The sequence below is a fragment of the Liolophura sinensis genome, chromosome 6 (genome assembly GCF_032854445.1).
Source record: "Liolophura sinensis isolate JHLJ2023 chromosome 6, CUHK_Ljap_v2, whole genome shotgun sequence".
NCBI classification, from domain to species: domain Eukaryota; kingdom Metazoa; phylum Mollusca; class Polyplacophora; order Chitonida; family Chitonidae; genus Liolophura; species Liolophura sinensis.
In genome coordinates, this window is record NC_088300.1 from 65,276,059 (window position 1) to 65,294,705 (window position 18,647).

At 40.9% G+C, this 18,647-nt stretch overlaps 1 protein-coding gene across 1 annotated transcript; it reads right to left on the reverse strand.

Moving 5' to 3' along the window:
* Window positions 1–6,171: 6,171 nt before the first annotated feature.
* On the reverse strand, window positions 6,172–16,462 carry LOC135467438 (uncharacterized). The gene is given in 2 exon segments (XM_064745211.1): window positions 6,172–6,284; window positions 14,119–16,462. Coding segments are annotated over 2 exon segments (2,457 nt in total).
* Between the last annotated feature and the right edge of the window lie 2,185 nt (window positions 16,463–18,647).

Sequence of the window (18,647 nt, forward strand, 5' to 3'; positions counted from 1 at the left end):
TAAATGTATGGTTATTTGAATAGGCGTGTTTCACAAACCCAGATAAAACGTAACGCGACCGTAACTATCCATAGGTGGCAGTCCATGGAATATGCGTTACTCCGACATGATAGTTACCTTTTGACGATGCATGCAGTTGATGGGGTGGTTTTGATGTAGGTATGGTTCATTCTCCTCAAGCATTACTTGTAACCGGGCATGTATTCTACTTCCAAGAACTGAACTATGTTCAGTATTCAATTATGAACCTAGTATGTTCAACCACCCCATTTCCATATATACCCACGAATTCACCCGAAATAAGGGGTTCAAACTTGACACTTTCAAGGAACATTTCGGACAAAACCTCGGGACAGCTTTTCAACTCCACTTTACACACAATGTCATTAAATAAGTTAACCACTGATAAGTTTTCCATAATCTACGAATCGTGTAACTTCGCAAAACGCAAGACTTATTTAATTCCAGATGATGACGAACTAAAGTGCCGAAATACTAAGTGAAAAAGGCTCTTCTATTTTCCTGAGTACTCGTGCATTTGTGCACTGTACATGGCTTTGAGGTTTATGCTTTATTCTATTCAATCCATGTTTTAACATTAAGTGTTGCGTAATGCTTTGACTTATCTCAATAACTCTGTTCTTTCTGCTCTATTCCCAAAGCAAGTGCATGTGATGGGGGAATTGGTCAGTGACGCCTTTTAGATGATTATGTTCCTCTTTAAATTTCTTTATTTGTGTGATTGTTGTTTAACGCCATACTTAAACATTTTCCAGTGATATGATAGGGGTATTGTTATGATGGGAGGAAGCCAGAATGTAAGTGGTAACCCAGCGACGTTTGACAAGTTACTGATGAAGTTCCCACGTGCGACGTATACAGATATGCACACCATATTAGGGTTGGTCTTCACTGAATGCTGGCTGCGCAATCCCTCACGCCAGCACCGCCAAGCGTTTATCATCAGCATGCAACGCTTCGCGAACACTAAGGCAGGGGAATCTACAAATTCCCTGAATTAACACTGCTTAAAGTACTATACATGAGCTGCTTTACATGTTAGCTCAGAAAGCTATATCATTCTCTTTCTTCTTGACATCTCGAAGGGCAAGGCCCACAATCAATAAAAGACTCCACACATGCAATAAACGCAACTTCCTTCAGTTTCCGACGGGATACAATCAAGGCAGTTTCTGCATTCCTTGTCACAAAAACACATTTAAGTGAGTTTGGAACCACACAAAGACACTTCCAAACATTTACAGGTCTCCAAAAATCTACGGATACAATGGTCTTGATTGTCAGTGGGCATATATGTTAATTATGAAAGTTTCTTAGCTATATAAAGCAGGGAGTTATCCACACACTTAAGGCACAGTATTTGGGTGTAAGGAAAATGTAAGAATTTACAGTGGATAAAGAACTATCACACGCAATCAAGGGGCTAAGGTTTTCCCCAAAAAACCCTAATGGGTAGCCCAGGACTTAGTTTCAATGAAAGATTCGGCTTGCAGACGAAAATCGAGCGCGGGCCCAAAGCGACAAAAGGTTTTCTTGAGAGGACTTAGAGGATACGGGTCAGCCTAGATCGCCACGAATTACTGCCGTCAGCTGAGCAAACCGTTTAACGTGCACAGAGAGTAGTCACTGACAACAACTGTATGGAACTTGTGACGCGAGGCAATGGCGTCGTAGTAACCTCTCATATTGTCCACAACAGCGGGCAATGGATCACTTGGAGTCCTACCCAGGTCCGGCTGGGGATCCACCCTTGGGAGCCAATGCTACCAAAGTGTTAACAACGGCGTGGGCGTGCATACGAAGAACCCCTGCTGTTCGTCCGAATTCTTTTGCCAGATCACCAGCACTGAACTTCCAATCCTCGATGAATCCTTGGAACACGCGCCGTTCGAACCGTCCGTCGATCCCAAATGTCCATGCGCGTACGAGATTGTTTACAAAATATATATATATATATATATATATATAATATATATATATATATATATAAGCCTCCATGTACAAGCTCATCTATGTCTCATATCACAGTACACTACATAAGATCTGGAATGCCCACAGCAGATCATACTATAACTGGGGTCAGTTCTCCACGACGTAACCAAGAGCTGGCGCAGTACACGGGGACACTGAGGTCGGTGTGACAACTCCTGGCCAGACGAGGGCAACAACTCGATCACCGGGACTTAGGAGACAACGTCAAGTAGGAGACTTGTGCGGTGTGTTCTGGTCTTATCATCACTTCGCACCCTTTATCACTGACATCCCTTTCTAACCCTTAGTGCCTTTCACTACCCTTCCCCCCGCCCACCCTCCACTCCACACAACATCACACGTTTACCCGTCCTAATTTAGACCACGCCATCGAGTTAACTATCCAGTTAGACCAAAACGGTTACATTTAACCATCGGTTAGACCTAAACGTTTAATCTCGTTTTCTTTTCTCTTCTTTTTTATACTATGTTTATATATGTACGCCCTATTCGTGCCTTAGTTCCTCTTACCTAAGCTGTACTCACACAAAACAAAGCAGGCTTTCACGTCTCTGCAAGACCACAGTATCTATGTTTAGACAAAAACCAATTCTGTAAGGTAACTCTTACGTGTTTCTCTTTATATGTATACTCTTCCTATTTGTGTATCCGAAACTATTATTGTTACTCATGTCATCTATCTATCTATCTATCTATCTATCTATATATATATATATATACAATCTTAATATATACAGTTATGTGAAGACAACTCTATAGGATGTTTTGGTAAAGGAAAAAGCTATATATATATATATAATATATATATATATATATATATTAATATATATATATACTATATATATATATTGAGATATCGATCAACAGAATATCTCCCCTACATATATATATTGTTTCTTTCACAGCACCATCTCACAGGACGTCACGGACTATTTTCAAGTCATCACGGCCGGAATGTGTGCAACACTGTATCATGGTACGCTGCATGAATACACGTGGATCCATACTGATGCGTATTGCCTTCTTTTCAAAGACTGATATACTGTTAAGTCAATATAAAAGCCGGTGCAGGCCTTCTATGATTGTTTGTGTGGATTCACTAAGTAATCCATGCGTGTATTCCTCCGTGAATTAATTCTATGTACCATGTTCTGGTATGTATATATATCGCCATATCTATATGTGGGTCCATATAACAGTCCGTAAACCACTAACCTACCTTTCTGCCAGGGCACATGCTCCTGTAAGCATGCATTCCACCAAACTCCAGGGATTTCTCCGAATTGGGCGAGTCCGCATGTCCGTTCGGCATATGACCAGAGATTAAGGCGTGAACGTCCAAGGGGTAAGGATTGCCCTGCCGTTTACCGTGGATACCGTAGGTATACAGCTACGGTACTGCCCTCCCAACAGTAATCAGCCGACTACTTCTGCCCTCGTTACGCCTGCGTGCGACTCTTTCGTGGAATTCATCTAGCCCCAGATACTTCTACTAGCTCTTATTAACAAGTATTCGGACTGGATCAGAGTACAGTTATAATGAGCTCTGCGATCGGACAGTTCGTCAGTCCGTCACTCGCCCTTACCGTCCGTTCCCCCTCGCTCGATCCCTCCCTCTTCAGCTGTGCATAACTCCTCTCTGTCCGTGACGCCTGCCAACCACTGGCGTTACGCTAAGCCTTACACTACAAAGAGAGCCGAAATTAACATAATCTACAACAGCTCGACCTAATTTTGATCCTGCGCTGCCTATGTGGGCCTATTGAATTTTGTAATGGCGTATTTAGTACTGAGTCATTGCGCATTCTTATGTGGTCAGAATGAAGTCAGCCAGCAGTACTTTGAAGCCGGCGTGGCTGTCATATGATGGATTTATTCACATGGCTATATCGGGAACTAACGTATGCAAAACATAAGCACACGATTCGGGGCTCAGAAATCGATGGGCTAGCACCTGCTGACACACACTCTTGCATAATTGGGAGTCCAGGGATTGTGGATGAGAAACAGTATGAGTTAGTTCCCGAAATAGCTGCAGCGCGCCGTCCAGGGTCTGCCGGCTGACGGTCGCTCTGCCGGGCTCGCGGGGACCCTTGATTTTGAGTGGAAACCCACCAGCTCTGAGCTGAAGCCGAGTCGGTACGAGAATGGCGCCGCGAGCTGAGCAGGAACCGGGCCGCCATTCACTGGATGAAATCGGAGAATATCTTAGCCTCGTGGTCAGCTGAATCGAGGCAGGTAGAAATAGACGCGAACCAGTATTTAAGTCGGTTTGGTTAAATATATGTTTCAGGCTCTTGTACACTGTAAAAACCAATCTTTTAAATGTAATACATGCAGTACTGACAGAAAGCTATTATGATTTCTGAGTGATTCTGTAGAATAGACCAATGTTAATGCAAACATAGACCATTGTAGTTTATTACTTTATGTACAACACCAGTTGAGGTATTCTCCTCCGACAATAATGCCGGCCGCCGTCGTATAAGTGAAATATTCTTGAGTACGGCGTAAAACACCAATCAAATAAATAAATAAATAAATAAATAAATGTATTCTACTGGCAGAATAGAATAAGCCTGCCATGTATAACGTAATACCTTGTAGCAAGAATCTGTTCTACCATCATTCAGTTTCTAAAACAGCATTCTGTCATTGTAACAAATTAATTTTTAGATTGTATATACCAAGCATAATTAATAAAATGACAATGGCTGTGGCAGTTCATTAAATGTTCACATATATACGGTATACACACTAGTTTTGATAATTTTAGAATAAAGTGAAACTATACAAGTACATGCAAAGACTTGGATTTTTATATACTTACATTAAAGTCATTACTTGCAAATCCTGCCATTTTATGGGTACTGTTCATAATTAGCAAATACAGAGATAAAAGAAATTTAATTGACATATTATGACATTTATATATTTATATTAGAATAATGAAATTACCTCGCCCGATACTTTATATCAAGTTTTACGTTTACCGCCAGCAGATACAACACCAGCTGTGATGTCATTTCAGGACGAGGCTGCAGCTGAATACGGACACATTCAACCAAGACGCTTTGTTTCAGGCTCTGTGGAGCGCGTTGTATTGTGATTAAGTTGCCAGAGGGCGTCTGTGCGGGCTCTGTTAGATCCGCGTCATTCAGGTTGGCTATGATGGCACCAGAGGCCATCACGAACATTTATACACGTACATCATCACATTGTACTCATCCTCCGCTTCAAGCGTTCTTTCGCACATTAATGACGTGGCAATTCCAGTCAAAATGTACCTGAAACAACAGCAGTATCTATATTTCTGTTTCATCCAAATAGCAAAAAGATGTAAAAGCATCACTGCTTGTCATGTGGAGTTTGGCTTGTATATTAACAATTGCTGTTTTAATCTCACCTTCAAGCTTTGGATTTCAAAGTCCCAGCTCATGCTGCCTTTCGTGGGCAGAGAGCCCGGTATCTTCCCACCATAATGCTGGCCGCCGTCGTATAAGTGAAAATATTCTTGAATACGGCGTTAAACCCTAATAATAAATAAATAAATAAATAAATCAAGCTTTGGACAAACCTGAGAGCAGACTGGACCAAATGCCGACGTATATCTATAATACCACACTGAAACACAATGTTGCCGACGGCACCAAATATACATGCCGCTCCATACACCTGTCATGCACAAAATACCGCGCACCACACTTAGTAATTCCCCTCACCTTCAACTGTGCGCCAATGTAGCGAAGGATGTACCGATGTACCAATTTTCATCGAACGATAGACTTATTGTTATTTTATCGCCATATGCCAATAAGTTTTATCACTTATGTGATGCACGATGGTTGTTTTTAATTGTGCAGTTTTAAGCGTGACTGTAACAATGATCAACCGTCGAATATCAGCCTTAAGTCTTGACTATAAAAATTTACAACCGTCGAATATCAAGCCTTTGTAAGTCTTGACTATAACAAATGTCCGGCCGTCCATTGTCAAGCCTTTAATAAGTCTTGACTATAACAAATGTACGACCGTCGAATATAACTTTTAATTTTTTTTTTACAATCTAGCTCGTATCACGCCTGAAGCCGTGAACCTTTTTTATATTTTAAGATCTCTATTCATTGGGCTGTGCCTGTTTAGCTCAGCCGTATACCCTTACTCCTCAAGGCAAGTAGGCCTATATGGCGGACTTTTGTTTTTATTTCCTCAATTTTTTTTCGATCATATGATGTATGTTTTATTTCGAGAAATCTGACAATACTCGATAACTTGTAAAAGGCAGAACGAAGTAACATACACCACATATCTGAAATTGATAGGGATATGACAAAGATGGTTATAGGCGTTTCATCATCAACGACATTTTTTAGAAATACTTATAGTTACCCCTTTCATAGTTAAGTAAAGAAAATTAAAGTATTTTTCAAAGGTTATAACTGTTTTATGTTCTTTTCGATCAATGGTCGGCAGTTGCCTACAACGAATGGTGAACCTGTTCGAGACGAGCTTAGCGCTTCCTAAGTATCCCTAGGGTTGACATCACAACATATTTGACTGCATGCTGCTTAATTTCGGGGCTGAGGAAAACTGTAATTTAAAACAATTTCTATCCCTCTAACAAGGGTAAGTTTGTTTGTGCAACAAACCTTACTAAAAACATATTGTAGGCAGATTGCTTTTGTTGCTTGACAAAGCATTGTTGAGGCGTGCAGTTACCCTTAATTCACATAAACGGTTATTTACTGGCGACAAGAATGCATTCCGATTAACTGTGTTGTTGGGCGAGTAGTTAAATAAAGAAAGCATTAAAATGAATATGAATGGGAAGTCTGTCAGAACAGTATTTCATTTGGATTCTTTCATATATTGCCCTAGGCAAACAGATCTTCGTAGTCCTAGATTAGACTGAACACGACAATACGGTAAACTGTATCAATGACGTTTTAGCTCGATAAGCTGTTTACAGCAATTGATCAAAGTTTTTAAGCTTGTTCTCGACAAATGTGCCTGTTCACATGCCCACAACATAGAGTTAATCTGACATTCATTATAAATTTTCCTTGTTTATTTTAACGCGCAAGATATCAATAAAATTGTTCTGTAATATTTATTTGTTGTAATAGATCGCTGCATTTGTGGGGGTCTATTTGTATTTGTGTGGCCTGCGTGTTTGGGAGTTTAACATGGTTTCCCAGATTACTTCGGTTATTTCACCTCGTTGTCTGTCATATTATTTCGGATATGTCACATTGATGTTTTCCTATTATTTCGATCATGTAACACAGGTGGATGTCATACTATTTCGATTATGTCAAAATGTTTTTTCCTATTATTTCGATCATGTCACACCGGTATCTGCCATAGTGTTTCGGTTATGTCAAACCGAGGCCTGCTAGACTATTTTGGTTATGTCAAAACGATAACTTACATTTTTTCGGTTTTGAAGCGACGATGTCTCTTAGATTTTTCTCTAATGTTTCGACGGTGTCTTCATCATTATTTCGTCATTCTCATGGAGATATCTTCTATATTATTTTGAATATGTCATGAGGATGTCGAGCTATTACGGCAAAAACTTGTCTGCCAAGGTTATTCCATCAAACACCTTCACTGTAAGTTTCTTAATTTTTATAATGAATGTAATTCTTTTGTCAGTGAATATTGACAAAGCGTCCAGAATCACTCTGTTTTATAATTGTGTATAATTCGGCTTAACCCGGGGTTACTGGTTTTATATTCGTTGTGTTGAATTGGATAGCCGTGTTGGATGTATGAATAGTTGCAATCAAAGCGCAAATTGTGTCATTGACAGTTATATTCTAGCATGGTACACGGTTTGAATACTGATTTCACTCAGTCGCATAGAACATACCTTGTCTCTTTCCATTATCATTGAAAGCTGTTCACTGCTTCTCTTTGCATGAGATTTTCGTACTGTATCTACTTACTTAGTTCTTTGGTATTTTGTGTCAAAAGTCGTTTTGGGAATTGGTCTTGCGGTTATTGACCTTGAACGTCCATCTTGGTCGACGGTAAAAATATTTTACTTATACAACGCCGGCCAGCATTATGATGGGAGGAAACCGGGTAGATCCCAAGGGAAAACCACCAACATCGGCAAGTAGCTGGAAGACCTTTCCACGTATGACCGGAGTGGAAGTCAGCATCTGAGCTTCAACTTACAGCGACCGCATTGGTGAGAGACTCCCGTGTCATAGCGGTGCGCTGTGTTACGACGATGTGTTCCGCATTATTTAGGTTATGTCACGACAGTGTCTGTCACATTATTCAGGTTACGTGACAACGGTGTCTCTTTGATCAGTGCCAGTGCTCACACACCTTGAGTGCTGCCTGACTGGAACACCATGCCGAAGTTGTCCAATCCATTCACAAGCTGGCTGGCAATTAGCGTAACAAACTCTGTTGAACTACAGTGGAGCCAAAATATAATACATGGTAATATTGTTGAATTTTAAGACTAATGTCTTAAAAATAAACTCTTGGCATTGGCGTTCTCACCACCTTGGCCACGGAGGTCCCTAAAATTATTTATATTTTTAAAATTTTCTTCTGTCATCATATTGAAAGATTATAGCAACCATTTAGGCAGTCTACAAAGTGCGTGTCAACCATTCTTAACACAGAGAGAAAACTGTGTCCTGGCAAAGCATAACAAAATGGTGTAAACTGATTGTTATACACGTAGTTTATTTATCAACAAGCACCAATCAATCAATCAATCAACCAATCAATCAATCTTTATTAATAAACTCAATGTCAGCTACTCTATTATCACGACCATAATGTGTCTCGGTCGAAAAGTTAACTGCTTCTATATCACAATTAGAATGAAAAAAACAGGAACACAAATATCAAGTCAGTCGAAAAAAATAAATCAATTTGTATCGATGATGTATATATATATTTATACAGGTGTTAGAGTTAGACTAGATCTCTTTCAGGTACGTTGTTATATGTGGTCCACGCGTTGAACACGTGATGTGCCCGTTTTAGTGTAGGTGGGTGAACATTGAAAGCCTGAGTCTGTGTGAGCAAGCAGTACAGCACATGTTGGCTACCACGGGTTCAGCTCGAAGACAGGCCTGCTCTCCTTTCATTCATGCCTCTCCGGGGCGGTCATGCATATATTCTGGTGGTTGATTCAGAACTTGTACTTAACTATTATTACTGACCGAATTTCAGCAGAGTTGGGATGACTCGTCTGTGCAGGAGTGCTCGCATACCTGACATAATTTCTTTAAATAGCTCAGGTTAAGCCCGGCGCCTTGAGATCGTCAAGTAGTTCTAATGTCTGTTAACACACAAACACATGTATATATATGTATACATATAGCTGTAATTTCGATAAGTAATACAGCCTCTGTATACCGCTATATGGCTGAGTCTATTTACATTACGTCAAACCTACATTATGTACAGGTCACATTGATAAGCTAACGCCAACGAGGCAGATAACTTTTTAAATTTCTTTGCTGTAGGTTGTCATGCTTCCTGATAAGTTTTTGACTTTATCGTGAATTATATTAAAATATAAATGTTTTTAAATCAGGTCTTTAAATACACGTTATCATTTAGAATTCCAGGTATATAAAAGTGGCATCTTGAGGAAACAATATGAAGGCTTGACGTCATGTAATATATAACTTATTAAATAATGAATCATAAGGTATATAAACTTTTGTACCATGCATAGAATGATGCCCCTGCTAACAGTTCACGCACTGGGCTACCTTCACGCACCAAGAGTAAATACATTTGCCCATCGACCTCGTTTTTTTTTTTGACTTTGTCACGTGCGCTTTTTCGAGCGCCTGACGAAAGTGCCACGAGAAACAAACAGGTCGCGTCATCGCAAGCGTTTAAGACCACACCTGACGTTACGAGGCCGTGTATTTATAGAGGGACATTCAGTCGCTAACGACTGGTGACATGCCTACATCGCTTATCTAGCACACTGACAAACAGGCTCTGTCATATATTGCACGTGACACCATAGCTTCGTCAAGCGAACGGGTCATTCTGTGCTGGCTGCTGTAATTCTTACAGTATGTGAGATGTGCTTATAGGTATCTTCACAAGACGTTGTGAGAACCAATTGTTCGTAAAGTAGGATGTAATGTATCACGTAATTTGTGTTTTCATCCTATACTGGAATACCAAAAAGTTCTCAAATTCGACGACTTCACCTGTACAGACTTGTTACGCTTTGTATCCGAATAGGGGCATCTTTTATCTCTTTATGAATGAACTTTGGAAAATTACTTTAGGTTCAAGGTTTCATTCACCGGCCCTAACCAGTCTAATGGAGGTGGACATATGTGCAGATTGCATTTCTGTTGTCAAGAATCTCTCACATTGAAAAAGACAAAACCCTTAGTAATTTTCGGAAATTGGAATAGAATTAGTGGCAACTCTGGAAAATTCTTTTCTGTATATAGTTTTAAAACATATTCTCATATCCTTTGGGGCCTCCGTGGCTCAGTTGGTTAGTGCGTTAGCGCAGCGTAATGACCCAGGAGATTTTCACCAGTGCGGTCGCTGTGAGTTCAAGTTGAGCTCATGCTGGCCATGGTCGTGGGTTTCCCCCGGGCTCTGCCCGGTTTCCTCTCACCATAATGCTGGCTGCGGTATATAAATATTCTTGAGTACGGCGTAAAACAGCAATCAAATAAATAAATCTCATATCCTTTCTGCCCTTGGAAAGATACTGTACGTGGCCATGCTGAAATCTGGACATAGATTGCTGTACGTCTTAATTATATTGTACGTCTATATTATATACATAGGCTGCTATGATTGAATACAGGCATAGGGTACACGTGACAAAAGACACCGGATTTTACATGCTGAAATATAGACGTACACAGTAGATTATATGAGGCAAAGAAACTGATTTTACATGCTGGGATATAGACATAGATTACACGTGACAATATACACCGAGTTTGTCATGCTGAAACACAAAGATTACACGTGACAGTATACACTGAGTTTTACATGCTGTGACATAGACATAGATTACGCGTGGCAGTATACACTGAGGTTTTCATACTGGAACATAGGCGAAGATTACACGTGGCAAAAGACATTGACTTTTTGCATGCTAGAATATCGACAAAGAGTATATACGTGGCAAAAGACGGTCCATGCTGGAACACAAACAAAAATAACAGGGACCAGGGACATCGAGTTTTCCATGCTGGAATGTAAACAAAAATTACACGTGACCAAAGACATGGAGTTTTCCATGCTGGAATGTAGACAAAAATTACACGTGACCAAGGACATGGAGTTTTCCATGCTGGACCAAAAGTCGTTCGCTTCTTTCATGGAAATAACTGTAACGTATTTGTAAACCAACATAACTTGAGCCCTGTGTTAATATTGCTAGTACAATTAATAAACATAACGGTGATTGACATGCTTGAAAGGTTTAACACGTGTAGTATGTGGTCCTTCCTAAGCAATACGTGGCAACGAAAGCATCGCAAGTCAAGACGGATTTATTTCTACGAAAATAATATTTCGTGAGATATTGCTTTTTATTATTTATGAAAAAGTGAAATATACAAGTATGTTCATGGCCGTTAAAAATTAGGCCATACAAGAATGCCTCATAAATTTCGTGTTGATCAGTATGAATGATGAAGAATATTGCACAGTGAGAATTGAAATACCAACACCAATATCGGTGTGTGTGTCATATAAAATGTAGAGTGTAAAGGTTGTACAGTGTATACCGTTTTCGTTCACGATATACAGACATATATCACCATATCTATAACGTGGTTTGACAATCTCTTACAGTGGTGACGTAGACATAGATACCGACCATTGAAAAAATTAACAACAAAAAGAAACAAAACATCTCTCCAAACTTATGTTGTGAGATCAGCTTCACAAAAAGTTATGGTTTCGTTAAGTGTGACTTACTTTGCATTCGTGCATTCATTATTTGAGATAACTGTATGCTACCCCAATATAACGTTTTAAAACGCTCATAACGTGGTAAGGGAAGCTACTTTGACAACATTTGTCAAAACATGCCGTCGGTAGTCTCCCTTGTAATCAGATTCTTAGCTGGACGATGGCGCGTTCTGTGCGAAAGCCTTTGAGCTGAAATTTGTGTGACGTATGTTTAGCAAAATATTTTAGCTTCAAGCTTACCACACATATTTTTGTCACATAAAAAATGTTTTAGTTTTTTTTTACATTTGTATGGTTAGGAAATAACCGTAAAGCCCGAGCACAGTTTGATTTACATTAAAAGTATACCTCGTGACATCCTTCGATTAAACAAGTACATGTGTGTAACGTGACACCGAAGCAATAAAGATTTATGTTACAAAAGTAATAAGGAAATAGAAATATGAAACTGTACTTATTTATATATTAACAACATTTAAAACATGTAATATTGCCCTTCAATAATATACATCAAAAGCACGCAAGGAACATGGTAAAACTGCACTAGATGTGTTAGATCACAGACACGCCTTCGGATTGAATGAATAACATTTGTAATACAGTAATATACATACACAAAAGGGTGAATTTAGCATCGTTAAAAGCCTTTGGAAAAAAACTCAACGTAAATGTAAGTCTATGTTGATGTTTCCTGTAGTGGGCCTGCGTTGTTATCTAGGCCTAACTGCGTTTACGGCCATATGTGGAAACATCCTTGTCAATCGCCCAGGCGAACAGCTTCACTTTATAGGAATTCTCGTCGTTGTTACACGAATCATCAGGTAGAAATGGCCAAATTAGTATACCCAGCGAATGGGACAGAAAGCACAATGCACCACAGTGAGACTGATGGGGGCACACCGCTTACAGCGTGCACGTCAATGACTTTGTATGATTCTTTAACGGTTTTTTGAACTCCTCGTATTTATTTCAAGAGCTGGTCATTTCTAACGGCCTGTCCAAACCATTCTTCAACAGCCCTCTGAGGCTCGACTGAATCCATGTTAATCTTACATGGAAGTCCTATAAAAGGTTTAATCTGAATGGCAACTTGAAAAACGGCAAAGGCGTTAGCTCTTTAAGTTGTAGTCGACCAAGGCAATGGACATATAGCTTATCATTACACCTGCAACAGTGAAACTCCAGTGAACCTGACAATGGCATCCTGCAAACAACAACGGAAATTCATTTCATATTATACATGTTGAGCTAATTTAACGCCAATCAAGAACGTTTTTTCAAAGGTTTGTAGAAGTTTGAAACAGATACTACAATATTTTAATATGAATCAGTTTTTTGACGCTATTTTTTGTACTAAGTTTAAATTATGTGTGGCTATTTTATGGTTTCCTTTTCGTCGAAATCAACATACAATAGGATACGAAATGGAAAAAAAAGAGAGAAAAAAAAAAAAAAAAAAAAACAAAAAACAGAGAGCCCCCCCCCCTCCGAAATTGTCAGCTTCATACTTTGCTTACATATCAAGCGGGGGGGGGGGGGGGGGGCCTTCGTGGCTCAGTTGGTTAGCGCGCTAGCGCAGCGTAATAACCCAGGATTCTCTCACCAATGCGGTCGCTATGAGCTCAAATCCAGCTCATGCTGGCTTCCACTCCGGCCGTACGTGAGAAGGTCTGGCAGCGACCTGCGGATGGTCGTGGGTTTCCCTTGGGCTGTGCCCGGTTTCCACCCACCATAATGCTGGCCGCCTTCATATAAGTGAAATATTGTTGAGTACGGCGTAAAACACCAATCAAATAAATAAACATATCAAGCGTTAAACTATAGCCTTTTTTCATTTGGGGGCCTCCGTGGCTCAGTCGGTTAGCGCGCTAGCGCAGCGTAATGACCCAGGAGCCTCTCACCAATGCGGTCGCTGTGAGTTCAAGTCCAGCTCATGCTGGATTCCTCTCCGACCGTAAGTGGGAAGGTCTGCCAGCAACCCGCGGATGGTCGTGGGTTTCCCCCGGGCTCTGCCCGGTTTCCACCCACCATAATGCTGGCCGCCGTCGTATAAGTGAAATATTCTTGAGTACGGCGTAAAACACCAATCAATTAAATAAATAAATTTTTTCATTTGGATTTTTTGTCAATGAAGAATGAAGAATACTTGCTTACCAGCCGAGTCTAAATCCCCTAAATCCAGGTAGCAGTAACCCGACCCAGGGGAACAGTTACCCGTCGCATTACCCATAGAACCCGTAGTGGCGGGGTTTTCTGTTGTGGATTCAGTGGTTACATTAACAGAATCTTCATATTCATCAGTTGTTGACGTTGACAGAGTTTCAGTGGTTGATAAATCTGAAGGGACCATAGAAACTGTTGATAGATCCAATGAGTTATAAATTGTGGATGAGTCAGCAGAGATGGAAACTGTTGACACATCTAGTGAGGCGGATTCGGTTGAAAAATCTACAGACGCGGAATCTGTCGACGGATCCATCACGCTAGAAACGGTTGATACATCTGCGGAGGCAGATTTTGTCGACCAATCCATAGAGCTAGAAAGTGTTGTTAAATCTAGAGAGATTGTCGACGCTTCTGCTGAGTTAAAACTCGTCGATAATTTTGACTGCAGTGTATTCTGCGCTGCTGATAACGTTGACGAAGCAGCCACGGGCGACTGCTTTGACGAAGTAGTCACGGGCGACTGCGTTGACGAAGCAGTCACGGGTGACTGCGTTGAACTGGATGAAGTAGACGTTACTGGGTGTAAAGTACCGGTAGAGCTAAGAATGGGTGAATGCGTCGAACTTGAATGGGCTATTGATGATGTTGAATGCATTGTGTTGGACGTTGTAGACGAGTGCGGTGTGCTTCCAATGGTCGAGGAAAGTACAGTCCTAGGCACCGTGGACACTGTTGAGTGACTAGGTAGAAGTGTTTCCACTGTCGTATCTGATGGAGATTGCGTTGTCTGTTGTGTAGATTCAGACAGTTGCAACAACTCAGTCGAACTAGGCGTAGTGGTTGTTGTTGACATTACTTGGCTTTGTGCTGTAGACGATTGCTTTGACGAAGAAGACACAGCTGATTGCACTGAAGTTGGTTCTGTCGTTGTTGACAAATTGGTAGATGTGGGCACCGACTGTGAGGTGCTAGACGATATCCCCGTTGAACTGGGCGTTGTTTTTGCTATGAGGGTCATTTGGGTTTGCGTAGACGATTGTGTTGACGAAGAAGCCATAGTTAATTGCATTGAAGTTGGCTCCGTCGTTGCTGGCGAATTATTAGAGATGGGCATCGATTGTGAGGTGCTAGACAAAGTTTGTGTTGTGCTTGATATTGTCGTTATTGTCGGCGTGAACGGCATTGGCGTTGTAGACGCTGGTGTCGACGTAGTCATAGTTGATCGTATTGAACTGGATTCTGTCGTTGTTGGCAAGTGTGTTAAGCTGGTCACCGCTGGTGAGGTGGTAGACAATATCTGCGTAGAACTGGGTGTTGTTGTTGCTGCTGGCGTCATTTGGTTTCGCGTAGAAAAGTGTTTTAGCGAAGAAGACATACCAGCAGTCGACTGCATTGAACTAGATTCTGTCGTTGTTGGTAAGTGGGTAGACACGGTAACCGATTGCGAGGCGCTAGACAAAGTCAATGACTGATATGAACTGGACGCTGTCATTGTTGTTGGTATCATTTGGTTTTGAGTAGACGATTGTGTTAAGGAAGAAGAAAGTGCCGACTGCATTGAACTAGGTTCTGTCGATGTTGGCAAATGGGTGGAACTTGCCACCGATAGTGAAGTGCTAGACAATGCCAGTGAACTGGATGATGTCGTTGTCTGTGTGATTAAGGTTGGCGTTGTAAACGATTGCGTTGACGACAAAGACATAACAGACTGCAATAATCTGGATTCTGAGCTTCCTGCCGTCGTGGCAGAAGTTGACGTTACAGACGATTGCGTTGACATAATCGACCATACTGTACTGGATATTGCTTTTGCTGATGAATGGGTTGAGCTCTGTGTAGTCACCGAAGTCAACGTAGAGCTGGCCAGTTCTTGTGACAGCGTAAAACTAGACCCTTCTGACGACAGCGTAGATGTGGAAAGTTTTGACGAAGGCGTAGAGCTGGATATTTCTGACGACGGCGTAGGGCTGGATATATCTGACGACGGTGTAGAACTGGATATTTCTGACGACAGTGTAGAGCTGGATATTTCTGACGAGGGCGTAGAGCTGAATTTTTCTGATGACTGTGTAGAGCTGGATATTTCTGACGACGGCATAGAACTGGAGACCTCTGAAGACGCGCTGGAACTGGAAGACAGCCTGGAGCTGGATATTTCTGACGACGGCATAGTGTTAGATATTTGTGACGACGGTGTTGAGCTGGCTATTTCTGACGACGGTGTAGAGCTGGATATCTCTGACGACGGCGTAGAGCTGGATATTTCTGACGACGGTGTAGAGCTGGATATTTCTGACGACAGCGTGGAGCTGGATATTTCTGACGACGGCATCGTGCTAGATATTTGTGACGACGGTGTAGAGCTGGATATTTCTGACGACGGCGTAGAGCTGAATATTTCTGACGATGGCGTAGTGCTAGACATTTCTGATGACGGCCTAGAACTGGATATTTCTGACGATGGCGTAGAACTGGATATTTCTGACGACAGTGTAGAGCTGGGCAATTCTGACGATTGATCTGACGACAGTATTGGGCTTGTTGACTCTGACATAAGAACGGAACTATCTGTGGATAAGTTTGGTAATGGTGTTGATGAGGACCCCTCGCTGGAATTGTCGGTGGTTGACTGGAAACTCAATAATGCACGCATCATAGGTCCTCTTTGTTTTGCGTAGAGAGGTCTGGAAGCTGGAAAGCAAGACATTAAAATGTGATTATTACGAAAGTTTAGACATGGAGGCTGGATATTTCACAAGGAATAATTCATCGCTACAGTGAGAAGTTTTCAATGTTACCGTACCGTACTCTCCTTAACCAAAATCTGATTACAGTCGTCAGTTTACATCATCTGAACTTCTGTTTACAGTACAGTAGCTATTTAATTATCGACAGCTACGAAAGGATTTAAAATCGTAGTTCAGTGTCAGCAAGCATTATGCAATGAGTAATTGGAAAATGCCATTGATTCTGGATTCGTTGCTACAAATGATCTAGATCATTTTTGGCCTGAGCAGATAAGGCAATCAAGATTGTACACTAATTGTACGCTTATGATTTGAATTACCTGCACTTGGAATGATTATCAGCAATAACCACATGATGTTGAGAACTCTGCATCTGAAAATAAAATTAATGAATGTTAATTTATGAATCAAAATTGTTATTAAGTTTATTAGTGGACTATCTTGACTGTGTAAGAATGCATCACATGTCTTTTGTCGGTACAACATATTGCCAGGAACTACTAGAATGCGGTCTAGGCATTCAAGTCAAGTCAAAGTTCACCAACTTCTAATAATTGTAAGGCATAGGAAATCTTGCAGCGACAGTAAAAATAAACGCTGTTGTAAAAAAGAATACAAAAATGGAAGTGCGCATAATCTGCGCTTCTAGTGTGGATTGAAAAAAAAAAAGAATTCCCTACGATCTTTCCACGAAGTTCTGAAGGAACTAATGTTGTTCAAGAATTTATATCCTGAGTAGAAAAATGGTTTCATGGAGAACATCAGTAACTTTTTTGTAATGTTATGTATTTATGTTGCAGTCTTCTCCTAAACAACTGACTTCAAATCCTATATCGGGACCGGTAGATCCAGGATCAGTCCTTGATCGAGTCACACCTAAGACTTTAAAAGAGGAAGTTGTAACTTCCTCGCTTTGCGCTCAGCATGAAGGGGATAGTGCAACGACTGGTTTACCCGTATCAGTATAATGGCTCGGGCGGGGCGGCTTACTTGCCTTCGGTAAGTCGTCTCAGTGAAGCAGCACTAAATAAAAGAGCGGTGGAAATCCGTCCTGCAACAAGGAGGCACATTACACGTACATGCACCCTAAGGATTCCTTCGTCGTCATATGACTGAAAAAATGTTGAGTACGACGTTAAACCCCAAGCACTCACTCACTCACTCAAATCCTATAATCCATAGCGGGCGCAGATATTGACGCCATTATGCAATCGGCCTATTCTCCCGTGCGTTCAGCCGTCTCCACTGTGTGTAGCCGTGATGAGCTGAATAACGATTTTTGGCCCCAAAAGAAGGGTCATTGAATTAATTAGTCATCATGCGTATGCATAGAATCCCTCACAAAGGTTTATGTGTATATTTAATTAATGACTGAGCATTGATTAACACTAGTTAAGGTGCATACAAGTCACTCATTTAACACCTTTAAGAAAACTAATCCATCTGGATGCGACTGCCTTGTTTTACATGTAAATGACGACTAAGCATTTTCGAAAGTTCGTAATTATGATTAGTTAAGGTAGTTTTCCAAGTAGCATTCTCTACCCAACCATACCGGTATATTTCTAAACAAGCTGGACGGGCGAGATTTTGAGGGATTCTGATTCTTGGGTTAATATATCGATCCTGAGAGCTCAATCAATATCCGTCACAAATGTTTACTCTCAGAACTCTTATACACGGCAGGCTTTATGAACCGTCATATTTGCAGTTGTTTTGCTACACAAACAATGGGGTCTCCATACAGATCTTATCATTCACTCTACCCAT